General features: G+C 42.1%; 1 protein-coding gene across 1 annotated transcript; it reads left to right on the top strand.

Annotated features, from left to right (window-relative positions):
- Positions 1–12,787: 12,787 nt before the first annotated feature.
- On the top strand, positions 12,788–15,799 carry LOC132353881 (zinc finger protein 132-like; the record flags this gene model as incomplete). The annotated part of the gene is given in 2 exon segments (XM_059905378.1): positions 12,788–13,139; positions 13,142–15,799. Coding segments are annotated over 2 exon segments (1,023 nt in total), but the record flags the coding sequence as incomplete, so codon positions are not given.
- Between the last annotated feature and the right edge of the window lie 839 nt (positions 15,800–16,638).

The following is a 16,638-nucleotide window of genomic DNA, read 5'->3' as shown; positions in this document are numbered from 1 at the left end:
GACCAGCTCACAGCATCCTTCCTGGATCCGCGTGGGACAGGTTCTAGTTGGTCAAGAATGAGAATACCCTTCGCTTCGGCCTCTAGGGCTCTAGTAACTATATTACCCAGAAGAAATTGCGGCAGGCTGAGCCAGTGATAGTTCAGGATAATAGCGTTTCCGGGAAAATTCCTCGGTTCGGGGCGGGACTTCCGGCCTCTTCCTAGTGACAGCCATTTTAATCGTCCGGGTCTGTTTTGGCTCTGGGGCGCTGGGTCGGGACCAGGGTGACGGGGTGAGAAAACGCGACAGGAGGCGCTGTCCCCGCGGCACAGAGGCGGCTCTGAAGTTCAGGGACGCCGCCCGGGGTGCCCCGCGCAGGCCCGGGAGAGGGTCCGACGTGCCCGCCTCCCGCCTGTCCCCGCCCCTCTCCGTCCACAGAGTCCGATGGCGGCGCCGGCGCTGAGGGACCCGCCTCAGGTAAACGCTCGTCCTCCGGGCCCTCACCGCCCTCAGCCCATCAGACACTAAAGCCCCGAGTGCGGGGCGCCTTGCTCACGTGCCTGCAGGCCAGGCCGCGGTGTCCAGGACGGTGAGGCGGTCGTGGGTGGGGCTCTGTTTCCGACAGACTGGGTGATGGCGCGTGGGAGAGGGTGCCAGGTGGAGGAACCGGCAGGTGCAAAGGCTTGGAGGTCGGACTGAGGCGGGAGGATTCGGGAAACCTAGGATGAGCCTTCCGCTTGCAGGGAACAGAGCGTGTGGTAGAGTGACGCCTGGTTCGGTAGAGAGGTTGTTCCTTTTTCTGAGGGACCTGGAGGCCACGGAGGGTAGTGGATAGAAGAGGGACATATTATGTGTTAGGGTTTTAAAAGTTATCACGGACTTACCTGGTGGTCCAGTGGTTAAGACTGTGCGCTTCCAATGCAGGGGCGTTGGTTTGATTCCTGGTCGGGGCACGAAGATCCCACATGCTGTGGGGCAAGGCCAAAAAAAAAGGAAAAATAAATAAATAAAATGAAAAAAAATATTATCAAGAGGCTGCCCAGAGGGGGAACAGACTGGAATGTGGTTGATGAAGACACTGAGGCAAAGAGAAGTAGAGCCTTTGTCCAAGGTCAGAGATCTGGTAAGAGTCAGCTCTAAGATTGAAACACAGGCGTTAGTAAGTTAACCCCAGGTTCCAGGGCCAGGTGTGGATACAGGGGAGTCCTGCTCACATGGAGCCCAGCCATGGTTGCTTTCCTCTTCCCACAGGTTCCGAAGGTTAAAAAAGCACTTAGGGGGACGGTGGGAGGGAGACACAAGAGGGAGGAGATACGGGGATATATGTATATGTATAGGTGATTCACTTTGTTATAAAGCAGAAACTAACACCATTGTAAAGCAGTTATACTCCAATAAAGATGTTTTTTAAAAAAAGCACTTAAGGATCCTACACAAGGCAGGAGAGGGTGTCCCAGTCCCTCACTGGTATTGACACCACCCGTAGGTTATCTGGGTATTGTGTCTTGAGACTCTTCCCTAGATACAGTCTCAGCTCTTGGATATGGGGACCCAGAGGATATCCCCAAGCCCTGGGTCCTGAGTGCAGGACAAGGGTAACATACAGGAGTTCCCATTCCTGACAACCAGTATAAAATGGTATGGAAGGTTATCCCAGGAACAGATACCAGCATGTGCAAGTACTTGGAGGTGTGACTGAGCTGGAAACAGGGTACAGCAGGTCTTCATTCTTTTAGTTAAGAACAGAGAGCAGGGGCTTCCCTGGTGGCGCAGTGATTAAGGATCCGCCTGCCAGTGCAGGGGACGTGGGTTCGAGCCCTGGTCCGGGAAGATCCCACATGCCCAACTAAGCCCATGTGACAAAACTACTGAGCCTGCACTCTACAGCCTGCGTGCCACAACTACTGAAGCCTGCGCGCCTAGAGCCCGTGCTCTGCAACAAGGGAAGCCACTGCAATGAGAAGCCCAGGCACCACAACGGAGAGTAGCCTCCACTCGCTGCAACGAGAGAAAGCCCAAGCCCAGCAACAAAGACCCAACGCAGCCAAAAATAAATAAATAAATAAATTTAATTTTAAAAAAAAGAACAAAGAGCAGAGGATCAGTAATCAGGCCTGTAATCTGGCTAAGAACTTCGACATCATTTATGGAGGTAATGAGAGGTTTGGATAAGAGGAAGTAAGTGGTATTAACCAGGTTTTAATAGGCTCCATCTGGCTGGAGAGAAAAGACTGGAGTTAAGGAGGGCAGCAGGGAGCCCAGGAAGAGGTTACTGCTGTAATCCAGACCAGTGGTGAAGCTCCAGAGTTTTGGCCATGAAGGTGGGAGACAAGTTTGGATTCTAGGTACATTTATTTATTTATTTATTTATTTATTTTTGGCTGTTTTGGGTCTTCATTGCACGCGGGCTTTCCCTAGTTGTGGCAAGCGGGGGCTACTCTTCTTTGAGGTGCATGGGCTTCTCATTGCAGTGGCTTCTCTTGTTGCGGAGAACGGGCTCTAGGCGCTCGGGCTTCAGTAGTTGCAGAGCGCGGGCTCAGTAGTTTTGGTGCACGGGGTCAATAGACGTGGCTCGCGGGCTTTAGAGCGCAGATTCAGTATTTGTGACACATGGGCTTAGTTGCTCTTCCCGGACCTGGGATCAAATCCATGTCCCCTGCATTGGCAGGCAGATTCTTAACCACTGCGCCACCAGGGAAGCCCCTCTAGGTACATTTTTAAAGAAGAGCCAAGTAGATTTTTAGATGTTGTTAGGTAAGGTAGTGGTTAGAGATGACTCCAAGAGTTTTAGTCCTAGCAGCTGAAGGGATGGATCCTTCATCAAATCGGATGTGGCAGTTGTCAGTAGGTTTATTTTTCTTGGGAATATCAGAAGTTTTGTTTTGGTCCTGATAAGGGTCTGAGATGTTTCAGAGAACAGTGAGTGGAGGCATCAAATGGGCAGCTGGACGCACATTTCTGAAATTTGGAGAGGGGATCAGGATGGAGACTTTCAAAAGTGGTGGCTATTGTAAGGACCAGAGTGAGGGTGTGGATGACATTTTGAAAGTGGAATGCAGGTTAGAGTGGTAATGCTATCAGCGGGTCAGAAGGACTAGGGTGCATGCCGAGGAGTGGTTCTCTTGCTTAGCACCTGGTTGAGGTTCCTGATTATAACAAACACAGGTGAGAGAGAGAATGGCTCTGGATGGTCTGGGAGAGAAGATGATCTGGCAGGTGGTCAAGGCTTCCATGGGATGAATGGGTGCAAAATACGGGGTTTGGGAGGCAGAGAAATAATTGAGACAGTTTGACACTGAGGCCAGGGCTCCTGCTAATTCACTACTGTCCAGATTCTCCAGAATTGTGTAGTAAGCCTTTTTGGGGTCTAGAGTGTTTTAGTCTTGCTGGTGGATAAGATCCAGAGTAAATGGTGTCATTTGTGAAAGTCGTTATGCCTGGCAGGGAGATTGTAAGGGCTGGGGTTGTGAGGAAGTTTGAGTAGAGAGAGGAGGGTTGTGACTGTTGAGGGGACAGGCAATCAGACAGTGCATCACAGAAGTAGAAGAATGTCATGGGTGTCTGTAATTCACATGTGGTTCTGAGTGGCTAATATTGAAGCAAGGATCAGAAGCAGGTGGAGAGCCCTTCAAAGCACCATGAGGGGCTTTCCCTGGTATTGGGATTCATCAGAGGTCTGGGATTGTACTGAATAGTTTTTGAGTGTCAAGCAGTCTCTGGAAGGAAACTATGGGCCAGGTATATGGTTAAATCCAGGGAGATACCTGTATTGTAGAGCAGGAAGGTAGGCAGAACTGTGGGAGTGTCAACCTGGAGAATGATAATGTTAGAGAGTGAGAGTCTACAGAATAATGTGCACATACATAGGTAATGTGAGTTTATGACCCCACAGCCCTGGTATTGGGGACTTAATGGTGAAGCATGAGCCCAGGTTTGACTGTGTCTTGTACGTACAGTCTGGGAGACCTCAGGGGAATTGATTGGCAGGAGAGATGGGGCTCTGCTCGCCAGGCCCAGAGCTTACGTGGCATCTGTATGTCCCCCTGTCTGTTATTGCTGAGGGCTGAACACAGTGATTAATGGGACCTGAGGAGAGAGTGAGCGGAGTGGCACCAGGTTCTGGTATCTCCTCTGTGGTGGGGAGCTTGGGAAGAGGATGATAGTGGGGTAGATTGTGTGGTGATGGACTGTGGGTTCTCAGAGTGTTCATTTTTTCATCTGTCCCCATGTTGACAGGACAGTATGACCTTTGAGGGACATTGCCCTGTACCTCTCGTGGGAGGAATGGAGGCTCCTTGATGAGGTTCAGGGCACTTGTACCACGATGTGATGCTGGAAAACTTTGCACTCATATCCCCACTGGGTAAGACTCTCACAGCCTTCCCAGTGACCTGGAGTGAGCTCTGTATTCTGGCTCAACCCCTTTTCTGCGGGGGTGCTCTGTCCTTGTGACATGTGGACCTCAGGCACTGCTTGTTTCCCCAGCTTTCTGGGTAGTTGCTGTGGTAGGTATGCCTGGGTTGTTCGCAATCCATTCTTCTCTCCCCTGCAACCCCAATATTTGCTGTACCGGATCCTCACTGGGAAGAATTTGAGGTCTGTAGTCCTGCAGTGCGTTTAATGATCTGTACCATCTTGTAACTGAAGGTTTGTGCATTTCGAGCAACAACTTCCCATTTCTCCCATCCCACAGCCCCTGGCCTTCTACTCTCTGTTTCTATGAATTCAACGTTTTTTGTTTGTTTTAAACTCTACATATAAGTGATATCATACATTATTTGGCGTAATGTCCGTCTGGTTCATCCATGTTGTCCCATATGGCAGGACTTCCTTTGTTTTTAAGGCTAAATAACATTCAAGGTGTGCATGTGTATGTGTGAGTATATCACACCTTGTTTATCCATTCCTACGTGGATGGACACTTAGGTTGTTTCCACGTCTTGTGTATTATTCATAATGCTGCTGTGAACATGAGAGTGCAGGTTATCTTTTCCCCATTGGATTTCATTTCTTGGCTATATTCCAAGCAGTGAGATTGCTGGATTGTATGATAGTTCTGTTTTGAATTTTTGAGGAACTTCCATACTATTTATTCATAACACCTGTACCAGATTATCTTGCCAACAAGTGTACAAGGGTTCCCTTATTTGTGTACCTTTTCCAACACTTGTCTCGTCTTCTTGATGATAGCCATCCTAACAGTTATGTAGTAATATCTCATTGTGGTTTGGATTTACATTTCCGTGATGATTAGTGAGGAAGAACAATTTTTCATATACTTGTTAGCCATTTGTATATCATCTTCGGAATAATGTCTAATCAGATCCTCTGCCCATATTTTAATCAGATTATTCTGTTTCTGCTGATTTCTATGAGTATGTTATGTGTTTAAAATATCATCCCTGGGGTCTTCCCTGGTGGCGCAGTGGTTAAGAATCTGCCTGCCAATGCAAGGGACACGGGTTCGATCCCTGGTCCGGGAAGATCCCACATGCCGCGAAGCAACTAAGCCCGTGCCCCACAACTACTGAGCCTGCACTCTAGAGGCCGCAAGCCACAACTACTGAGCCCACGTGCCACAACTCTGAATCCCATGCGCCTAGAGCCCATGCTTCGCAATAAGAGAAGCCATGACAATGAGAAGCCCCGTGCACTGCAACTAGAGAAAGCCCGCACGCAGCAACAAAGACCCAACACAGTCCAAAAAATAAATAAAATAAATACATTAAAAAAAAAAAAAGATTGCTTTGGCTCTTTGAGGTCATTTGTGGCTCCATATGAACTTTAGGATTCATTTTCTATTTCTGTGAAAAATCTCATTGTAATTTTGATAGGAATTGCATTGAATCTGTATATTGCATTTGGTGGTGTGGACATTGTAACATTATTAATTCTTCCAGTACAAGGATATGGGATATCTTTTCATTTATTTGTGTCAGTTTGTTTTATCAGTGTCTTATAGTTTTCAGAGTCCAGAGCTTTTACTTCCTTGGTTAAATTTATTCATATGTATTTTATTGTTTTTGATTTTGTAAATATGATTGCTTTCCTAATTTCTTATTCTGATATTTCATTGTTTACAGAAATGCAACTGATTTTTGCATATTGATTTTGTATCCTGCAACTTTACTGAATTTGTTTAATAGTTGTAACAGTTTTCGGGGGGAGTCTTTAGGGTCCTCTATATATAAGATCATGCCTTCTGCAGCAGTTTTACTTCTTTTATGATTTTATTATTAATACTTTTTTCTCTTGACCAAGTGTTCTGGGTAGGCCTTCCAGAACAATATTGAATAGAAATGAGGACAGTGGGCATCTTTGTCTTGTTCCTGGTTTTAGAGGAAAAGCTTTTAGGTTTTAAATTCTGAGTATGATGTTAGCATGGGCTTATTGTTTATGGGTTTATCATATTGAGTTATATTCCTTGTACACTTAATTTGTTCAGAATTTTTAATAGGAAAGTATGCTCAATTTTGTTAAGTGGTTTTTCTTCATTTATTGAGATGATCATATTATTTTTATCCTTCATTCTCTTAATATGGTGTATCATGTTTATTGATTTGCATATGAGGAACTATCCTTGTTTCCTGTGGATAAGCCACACTTGATGATAATGTAAGATTCTTGAATATGATGTTGAGTTTAGTTTGCTAGTTTTCTGTTGGGAATTTTTTCCTTCTATGTTCATCAAGGATGTTGGCCTGTAATTTTTTTTTTCTTATAGTTTCCATAACATGGTTTGGTATCAAGGTATATTTCTAGCCTTAGCCTGAGAAAATGAGTTTGGAAATGTTCTTTCAGCGTTTTGGAAGAGTTGAGGAAGGATTGACATTAATTCTTAAAATCACTGGAAGAAATCACCAGTGAATCTGTCTGGTCCTGCGCTTTTCTTTGTTGGGACAGTTTATTATTATTATTAACTAATTAATTTTTAAAAATTGAAGTATAGTTGATTTACAGTATTATATTTATGTCATGGTAAGACATAGTGATTCAGTATTTTTATAAATTGGGGAATTCCCTGATGGTCCAGTGGTTAGAACTCTGTGCTTCCACTGCAGGGAGATGGGTTCGATCCCTGGTCTGCAAACCAAGATCACATGTGCTGTGCAGCACAACCAAAAAAAAATTTTTTTTATACTCAATTTTAAGTTATTATAAAACAGTGGCTGTATTTCCCTGTGCTGTAAAATATATTCTTGTTGCTTAGCTTTTTGGGAGATTTTTAATTAATGATTCAGTTTCCTTAATTGTTACTGACCTACTCATATTTTTTTTCTTCATGATTTAATGTTGGTAATTTGTCTGTTTCAAAGAATTTATCCATTTCTTCTTGTTTATCCAGTTTGTTGGCATTTCATTGTTTATGATATTTGTATATCTATAGTATCAGTTGTACTAACTCCTTCATTTTTGATTTCATTTATTTGAATCTTCTCTTTTCTAATTTAATGTAGCTAAAGTTTTGTCAATTTTGGTTCTTTTCCAAAACCAGCTCTTAGCTTTGTTGATGTTCCTATTGTTGTTTTTAGTCTGTATTTTATTTATTTCTCGTCTGATCTTTGTTATTTCCTTCCTTTTAGATTTGAGCTTAGTTGTTTTTTTCCTAGTTCCTTGTGGTGTAAAGTTACGTTGTTTATTTGAGTCTTTTTCCTTAATGTAGGCATTTATTGCTATCAGCTTTACTTTTAGAAATTCTTTTGCTACATCTCATGGCATGTTTTGATTCCATTTTACTTCATCTCAAGATAATTTTATTTTTCCTTCTGATTTTTTTTCTTGAACACATTTGTTGTTCAGGAATGTGTTACTTAATGTCCATATATTTTTGAACTTTCCAGCGTTCACAAATATATTATTATGTTGTTGATTTTTAGTTTCCAACTCTTATGGCTGAATAAGAGTCTTGATATGATTTCAGTCTTCCTAAAGGTGTGAAGACTTGTTGTGAGCTAACATGTGATCTCTCTTAGAGAGTGTTCTGTGTCCACTTGAGAAGAATGTATTGTGCTGTAGTTGAATGGAATGTTCTGTGTATGTTTGTTAGACTGAGGTGGTCTAAAGTTCCATTCAATATTTGGTCAATGTTTGAGCTAAAGTGTCATTAAATATTTCCTTATTGATTTTCTATTTGGTTAATCTACCCATTCTCAAAAGATGGGTATTGGAGTCTGCTAACATTATTTCATTGTTGTCTTTTCTACCTACCAGTTTCTTTTGTTTTTTCCTTAATATTTATTTATTTATTTACTTTTGGCTGTGCCGGGTCTTCATTGCAGCACACAGGACCTTCATTGTGGCACATGGGATCTTTTAGTTGCTGCATGCGGACTTCCTAGTTGCAGCATGCGGGCTCTTAGTTGCGGTGTGCGTGCAGGATCTAGGTCCCGAACCAGGGGTGGAACCAAGGCCTCCTGCATTGGGAGTGTAGAGTCTTACCCAGTGGACCACCAGGGAAGTCCACCTTCCAGTTTCTTAATATTTGCCTTAACAGATTTAAGTGCTCTGATGTTAGATTCATATTGTTTATGTTCTGTCCTCTTGATGAGTCAACACCTTTATCATTATTTAATGACTTTCTTTGTCTCTTGTGATAGGTTTTGAGTTAAAGTTTATTTTTCTGGCCTAAATGTAGGCTATTTATAAGTATAAGCTACTGTTTTTTCGTTTCCATTTGTATTGAGTTTTTTTCAGTTCCTTCTCTTTCAGCCTATTTGTGTCCTTAAAGCTGAAGTAAGTCTCTTGAAGGCTTTATCCTCAGCCACTGTGTGTCTTTTGAATGGAGAGAATTTTGTAAGGACTTCGTAATTGCAATCTTACTAATTTTTGTATGGTTGATTTGTAGTTCCTTTGTTCCTTTTTTTCTTTCTCACTTTCTTCCTTTGTGATTTGATGGTTTTCGGTAGTGGTATGCTTTGATTCCTTTCTTTTCATCTTTGTGTATCTACTATAGGTTATTGCTTTGTGTTTACTGTCTGGTTTGTGTAAAACATAACAGTATTTTAAGCTGATAACAATGTCAGTTCTATACAAAAAGTCCCCTTTTAGAATCTTCCTACAGTGTTGGTGGGAATGTAAGTTGGTATAGCCACTCTGGAAAATAGTATGGAGGTTCCTCAGAAAACTAAAACTAGAATTACCATTTGATCAAGCAATCCCACTCCTGGGCATATGTCCAGACAAAACTATAATTCAAAAAGATATACGCACCCAAATCTTCATAGCAGCACTACTCACAATAGCCAAGACATGGGAACAACCAAAATGTCCATCGACAGATGAATGGATAGAGAAGATGTGTGGTCCATATATACAATGGAATACTATTCACCCATAAAAAAGAATGAAATAATACCATTTGCAGCAACATGGATGCATCTAGAAATTATCATACTAAGTGAAATACATCAGAAAGAAAAAGACAAATACCATATGATATCACTTATATGTGGAATCTAGAATATGACACAAATGAGCCTATCTATTAAACAGCAACAGAATTACAGACATAGAGAACAGACTAGTGGTTGCTAAGAGGGATGGTTTGGGGAAGGAATTGAGTGGGAGGTTAGTGGGTATAAGCTTTTATATATAGGATGGATAAACAAGGTCTTACTGTATAGCACAGAGAATTATATTCAGTATCCTATGATAAACCAGAATGGTAAAGAATATTTTAAAAAAACAATGTATATATATGTATAACTGAATCACTTTGCTGTACAACAATAATTAACACAACATTGTAAATCAACTATACTTCAATAAAGATTAAAAAAAAAGGGGAAAAAAGTCCCATTTTAGTATCTCACCCCTGTTGCATTTATATTTTTGATGTGACAGTTTATATGTTTTTATACTTGTAGTCATAAGAAGTAATTGTTGGTGTAGTAATTTTTAATACTTTTGTCTTTTATCCCTTATACTAGAATTAAATGATTACCACACCACCATATTACAGTGTTAGCATATTCTGAATTTGTGTATATACTTACCTTTAACACTGTGCTTCGTATTTTCATATATTTTCCTGTTGCTAATTAGTGTCTTTTCCTTTCAGGTTGAAAAGCTCCATTTAGCATTTCTGGTAAGGCAGGTTGAATGGTGATGAACTCTCCCAGCTTTTGTTTATGTTGGAGAGTTTTTATCACTCCTTCATTTCTGAAGGACAGCTTTGCCAGATAAAGTATTCCTTAGTTGGTAGTTTTTTTTTCCTTCTGCATTTTGAATTTAATGTCCCACTCTCTCCTGGTCTGCATGGGTTCTGCTAAGAAATGTGCTTATAGCCTTACAGGGGTTCTCTTGTATGTGATGAATTTCTTTTCTTTTGCTGCTTTCAAAATTCTTTGTCTTTGACTTTTCAGACTTTCATTTCACTGTCTCAGTGAAGATCTTGTTGGATTGAATCTGGATGGGGACCTATGTGCATCATGTACCTGCATATCCTCACCTCTCTCTCTTGATTTCGTTGATTGTTTCCACCATTTTTTATTTAAATAAGCTTTTTGCTCCTTTCTCCATTACTTCTCCTTGTGGCACTTCTACAATGTGAATATTATTTCCATTGATGGCATCCCATAATTTACATAAGCTTTCTTCAGTCTTTTATCCCTCTAGCTGGATGATTTGAAATCACCTGATTCAAGGTCACAGATTTTTCTCCTGCTTGATCAAGTTGGCTGGTCTCTGTTGTATTTTTCATTTCATTCATTGTGTTCTTCAGCTCCAAAATTTAATTCCTTTTTTTTTTTTTTGTATCTTGGAACTTCTTGTTTTTTGTTTTTTTGGCCACACCATGTGGCATGCAGCATCTTAGTTCCTTGACTGAGGATGGAACCCGTGCCCCCTGCAGTGGGAGTGTGAAGCCCTACCCACTGGACTGCCAGGGAACTCCCATTCTTGGAACCTGTTGATTTGTTTGTGTATTTTTTTCCTACTTTGATTGAGTTTCTGTTTGTGTTCTCCTGGAGCTGGCTGAGCTTCCTTAAAACATTTATTTTGAAATCTTTGTCCAATTGTTTATAGATATGCATTTCTTTGGGTTCACTTGCTGGAAACTTACGCTCCTTTGGTGATGTCTTGTTTCCTTCAAATTGCATGTTTCTTAGAGCCTTTTGTTCATGTTTCTGCATTTGATGGATCAGTCACATCATCCGGATTTTCAGACTGGTTTTGGTAGGGAAAGACCTTAACTTGGGTTGGATACAAGGTCACTGGCTAGGTGGGGTGTGGCAGTTTGGGCTGTCAGAAGGGACCAACCATGTAATGGCTCTGCAGCTCTGTCAGCTGAGGTCAGGGGCACCAAAGATTGTAGGGATTCTCAGTAGCCAAGGCTGCAAGGTGAACTCACAGGTACCTTGCCCTGGTGAACCTGGAGGGTGTGACATCGGTACTGTGTTCAGATCATACCAGGAATGTTTCTCATTTACCCAGTATTTTTTTGGTTGTAGCCTGCGACACAGCCCATGTCTACTTTCCCTTCCCTACTGTTAATGCTGTGCTGACTAGTCAGTTTTACTCCACTGTGATATCTACTCTGACTTCCAGCCCAGAGATAAGCACCATGTCTCTGGACTTCAAATCTCAGCCATTTCTCTCATACCTCCTCTTCTCTTGCTCTGTAACTTTGGTCTGCCTGTGCTATGAGGTGTCCATACATCCTTAAATTGGCCTTGAACAGCAGCTATTCTACTGCAGTTGGTTTCTCCTGGGTTTGGACATATGCTTCTACACAGTGTCACCTCACCAGGAGAATAGGTCCTGCAGGAATCCTCTGGCATATGAACAAGTTCTAGAATATGCCTCTCTACTTGGTGCTGTACCCTATCCTAATGTCCTTCCCCTAGTGAAGTGTACCATTCTTTTGCCTTAGAGGCACAGTCATGCCCAGTAGCTGCTTCCCCAGTGGAATTACAAATCTCCTTTCTGGAAAAGCATCCTGTAGACTCATTCCTAGATATGACACATTACCTTTATGATGATGTTGCTCCCTCTTTATAAAGTCAACATGTTTATTTGCATGTATTTCACCACCATTTATTTGCATTCAGGTTGCTAATGTGGAGCAGAGGCACCCTTTCAACGAAGCGTTTCTATAAGCATGTCACAGGCCAGGACTCCTAAGGCACCTTCGTTTTCCCAGAAGAACCACTCCAGTGAGACGTGTAGTCTAGTCTTGAGAAGTATTTTTCACTTGGCTGAGCGTGAAGAAACGCAACACAGCCAGAAAGTGTTCGGGTGTAGAATATGTTTGAAACGATTTCATTTTAGTGCAAACCTCCAAAAACACCAGAAGCAGCACATGGAAGAGAAATCCTTCAGTAACGCTGCAGTCAGGGCCTTGTTTGTGAAGAGCTGCAAATGCCATGTGTCAAGGAAGCCCTTTACCTGTGAGGAAGTTGGGAAAGACTTTCTGGCCACCTTGGGACATCTCCAGCCACAGAGCACTCACACCAGGGAGAAGCCAAATGAGATTGCCCAGCGTGAGGCAACTTTACAAAGCAGAGAAAGTCATTACAGCCGGAGAGAATGCAAGAAAGCCTTCAGCCCGAAACATGCAATTGTTCAGGACCAGGGTGTCCACCCTGGAAGACATTGTTTTGTGTGCAGTGAATGTGGGAAGACATTCAGGTGCAAATCCTCATTTGTTGTGCACCAGAGAGTGCATACTGGAGAAAGGCTTCATGTGTGTGGTGAGTCTGGCAAATCTTTTAGGCGAACCTCAACCCTCAATCTGCATCGAAGAATTCATACTGGATCAAGGAAGTACAAGTGCAGCAAATGTGGAAAATCCTTTAACTAAAACTTTGTCCTTATTTATCCCTGGAGAAGACACATTGGAGAAAATTGTTACTTGTGCAGTGAGTGTGTGCAGTTTCCTAGCTGTAGATCCATCATAGTTCGAGAACGGACAGTTCACACTGGAGAAGGGCGTTATGAGTGTACTCAATGTGGGATATCTTTTAGACGAAAATTTTACCTCATTGTACACTGGAGAGTTCACACAGGAGGAAGGCCTTTTGAGTGCAGTGAATGTTGGAAATCCTTTAGTCATCAATCTTACCTCACTCAACACTGGAAGGTTCATAGTGGAAAAAGGCCTTATGAATGCAGTGAATGTGGAAAATCTTATACTTCTCACCCTGGCCTCTATTATCATTGGATCACACAGGAGAAAGGCCTTATAAGTGTAGGGAGTGTGGGAAATCTTTTACCAGTAGGAGGAACCTTCGTTATCATCAGGGAGTTCATACTGAGTGCAGTGAATGTGGGAAATCTTTTCCATCTAGGTCCGGCCTCTGTTATTATCAGAGAGTTCACACAGGATCGAGGCCATATGAGTGTAGTGTGTGTGGGAAGTCTTTTTCCAAGAGCTCTGTGATTACTGAACATCAGAGAGTTCACACTGGAGATAGGCCTTATCAGCGCCGTGAATGTGGGAAGTCTTTTTTCTCTGGTTCCAACATCAATAATCATCAGAGAGTTCACACAGCAGAAAGGCCTTATGAGTGCAGTGAATGTGGGAAATGTTTTCCCTGTAATTCTGTCCTTCATGAACATCAGAGAATTCACACAAGCAAAAGGCCTTATGAGCGCACAGAATGTGGGCAGTCCTTTAGAGCAAATTCTTCTCTCCTTGAATACTGTAGAGGTCACACTGGAGAGAAGCCTTATAAATGCAGTGAATGTGGAAAATCTTTTTCATCTAGGTCTGGTTTCCGTTATCATCAGAGAGTTCACACAGGATCGGGGCCATATGAGGGTAGTGAATGTGGGAAATCTTTTCCCCAGAGCTCTGCACTCCTTCAATATCCATGTTCACAGAGGTGAAAGGCCTTAAATGTGTGGTGAATGTGGGAAATCCTTTACCACTAGTTCCACCCTTTGTTATCTTCAAAGAGTTCACAAGCAAAGCCTTATTCGTGCAGGGAATTTGAGAAACTCTTTCCTAAATAATTCACCTTATTATACATGGTAGGATTTGCACTGGAGAAAGGCCTTGAATGTGCAAGGAAATGTGTAATTTTCTTGTTCAGGGTAACGACCCTGGAAGAAACTGAGGAGCCACCCATCTGAATTCAATCTCATACATCCAGTTATCCACAGGGGGAGATACCCCTTAAGTTTCAGTTATGTGGGAAGCATTTGTGGCTATACTGCACTTTGTAACCTGTCCAGAGATTTTCCCAGATTTATGTCACTGTCCGTTTCTGTGGCTATTTTACCTGTATCGCCTGGCAAGTCCACACGGTGTGCATCAGTCACCAGCCCAGTGTGCTCAGGAAAACTGACCTCTGTTCTTCCAAGTGTTGGAGTAAACTAGGAGTAGGTCAGTCCCTTCGGGGTTGGTGTTCCCCTCTCTCTGACTACGTGTACAAAAGCCTGAAGGAATGTTGGCCCAGAGAATATCATAAGAATTCAGCTGACCATGTGCAGAGAAGGACAACCCTTTTCAGGGACGTGTTCTCACATGATAAGTTTTTCCATCTAGCAAGTCACCAACCCAAACTGTGTGCCACACATTGTTTTGGTTTGTATAATGCGGGTGCCTTAATGTTTAAGGCCTGTTTTGTTTTGGGAGTTCTTTGTACTGCAGGAGGTTTTTTATAAGGAGATTTGGGCTCCACCGGCATGGGCCTCAGGGAGGATAGTACGATGGCAAAAAGTGGCTTGCCGTTTTTGGCCAAATTTGCATTGGTGCCAGTGAAGTCGTAGGAGAGAGGGCAGGGCTTTTTGGTCCTCATTTGAAGCCTGGATGCTATGAGTTTTAGGAGACTCATACATCACCCTGAAGAGGAGTAAGATGTGACAACCTCAAGTTCTTGGAGCAGCATGAATTTTTTCCCCTGTTCACAGCGGGTATCACAGGAGGTGTCAGCACTGTTGAGAGGCATCTCCTCCCATGGTCTTGCAAACAGCATGTGCCCTGATGTCCACAATTCCATGGGTGACAGTCACTGGTTGTAAGACTATAGGGGCCAGGGGAAACTGAAACTGCTACAGAAACTGGGTTAGTAGGGAGCAGAGGAGACAGCAGCCAGCTCATTGGAATGTGCCTCTTCTAAAAGTGCATCCACAGATGTCTTTGTGATAATGACCGATGTGCAGGATCAGCGCGTACACAAATCTCAGGACCTCCAGGCAGGTTTGTGTTGTGTAGCTGAGGTCATTGTCAGAAGAGATAATTGGAACGTTCTGTGGAATTTTGTAGCTGACCTGAAGTGTTCGCCTTAAGGCCATTGTTGCACAGGCAGGAAAAGGTAGAGAAAAGTAGTCCAGGGATGTGGCTCTTGTGAGCCAGCCAGCATTCCTGTTGACTGAAGTGGAAATGTCCTTTATTACTCGTCAGTATTTGCTGCCACTGAGGCAAGACTGACCCCCAGAGGGCATGACTAGAAAGGTGGTGGAGCAAGTATAGGGTTGCCAAAACTGTTTTCCAAAAAAGTGGGACGTACAGATTTTCTTAGCTTGAAGTGTTTTTTAAAGCTTTATTCAGGTGTAATATACGTGTAGAGAACTGTACATTTTTAAAGTGAAGTATTTGATAAGTTTTGACATACACATGATACCTGTGAAAACATCATCACAGTCATGGTAATGACCATATGTGTCACCATGTATTTGCCTGATTTCCTTTTATAATCTGTCTGTCCCTGCCCTTCACAGCCCTCCAAGCAACCATTGATTTATTTTCCCTTGTAATAGATATCTTTACGATTTCTATAATTTACATGATGGAATCCTAAAATATTTACCTTTGTTTTTTCCTGGTTTTGTGTTTTGTAATTATTTTGAGATTCATCAATGATGTTAAATGAGGAGCTCTTTTTTTTTTTTCTGTTTTTTTGAGTAATATTCTTACCATTAGATATAACAGTATTTATCCATTCACCTGTTTATAGCTATTTGGGTAATTCCAAGTTTTGACTGTTGAAAATAAACTAGTACAAGCGTTTGTGTACAGTTTTTTTTTTTTTATGGGGAGGATTCATTTAATCCTCATGACCCCATGTACAGTTCTTAATATGGATATTTGTTTCCTTTATCTTTTGGTCCAAAAATTAGATTGCAGTGTTTGAGTCACAAAGTAGGTGAACGTTTAGCTTTTGAACAAACTAACAAATTGCTATCTAAACATTGTACTTTTTCCTTTTTTTTTTTTTTTTTTGATTTTTATTGGAGTATAGGTGATTTACCATGTTGGGTTTTTTTTTTTTTTTTTTTTTGTATTTGTAACAGTACTTGTATGAAGGTTCCATTTCTTCTACATCCTAGTGAATACTTAGTTGGTCAGTGGTTTTTTATTTTAACTCTTAATGAGGTTGCCGTGCTCTCTCACAGTTTGAATTGAATTTTCCACAGAATTCATGATTAGCGTCCTTACAGATTTATATTTGCTATCTTTGGTAAAATGTCTCCTTTTATCTTCTGCCTATTCTTTTTTTTTTTTCCCCCTTTGGCTGCGCTGCACAGCTTGCAAGATCTTAGTTCATCAAACAAGGATTGAACCTGGGCCCTTGCGGTGAAAGCTCCGAGTCCTAACCACTGGACTGCCGGGGAATTCCCTCTTAAGCCTATACTTTGATTAGTTTTGGCTATTTTCCTTTTCTTTAACGACTAGGACAGTGAAACAACAGATACCCATTTTACTCATTC

The sequence above is a fragment of the Balaenoptera ricei genome, chromosome 19 (assembly GCF_028023285.1).
Source record: "Balaenoptera ricei isolate mBalRic1 chromosome 19, mBalRic1.hap2, whole genome shotgun sequence".
NCBI lineage: Eukaryota > Metazoa > Chordata > Mammalia > Artiodactyla > Balaenopteridae > Balaenoptera > Balaenoptera ricei.
The sequence above is the reverse complement of the archived record's forward strand: the minus strand, read 5'-3'. Positions and strand labels throughout refer to the sequence as shown.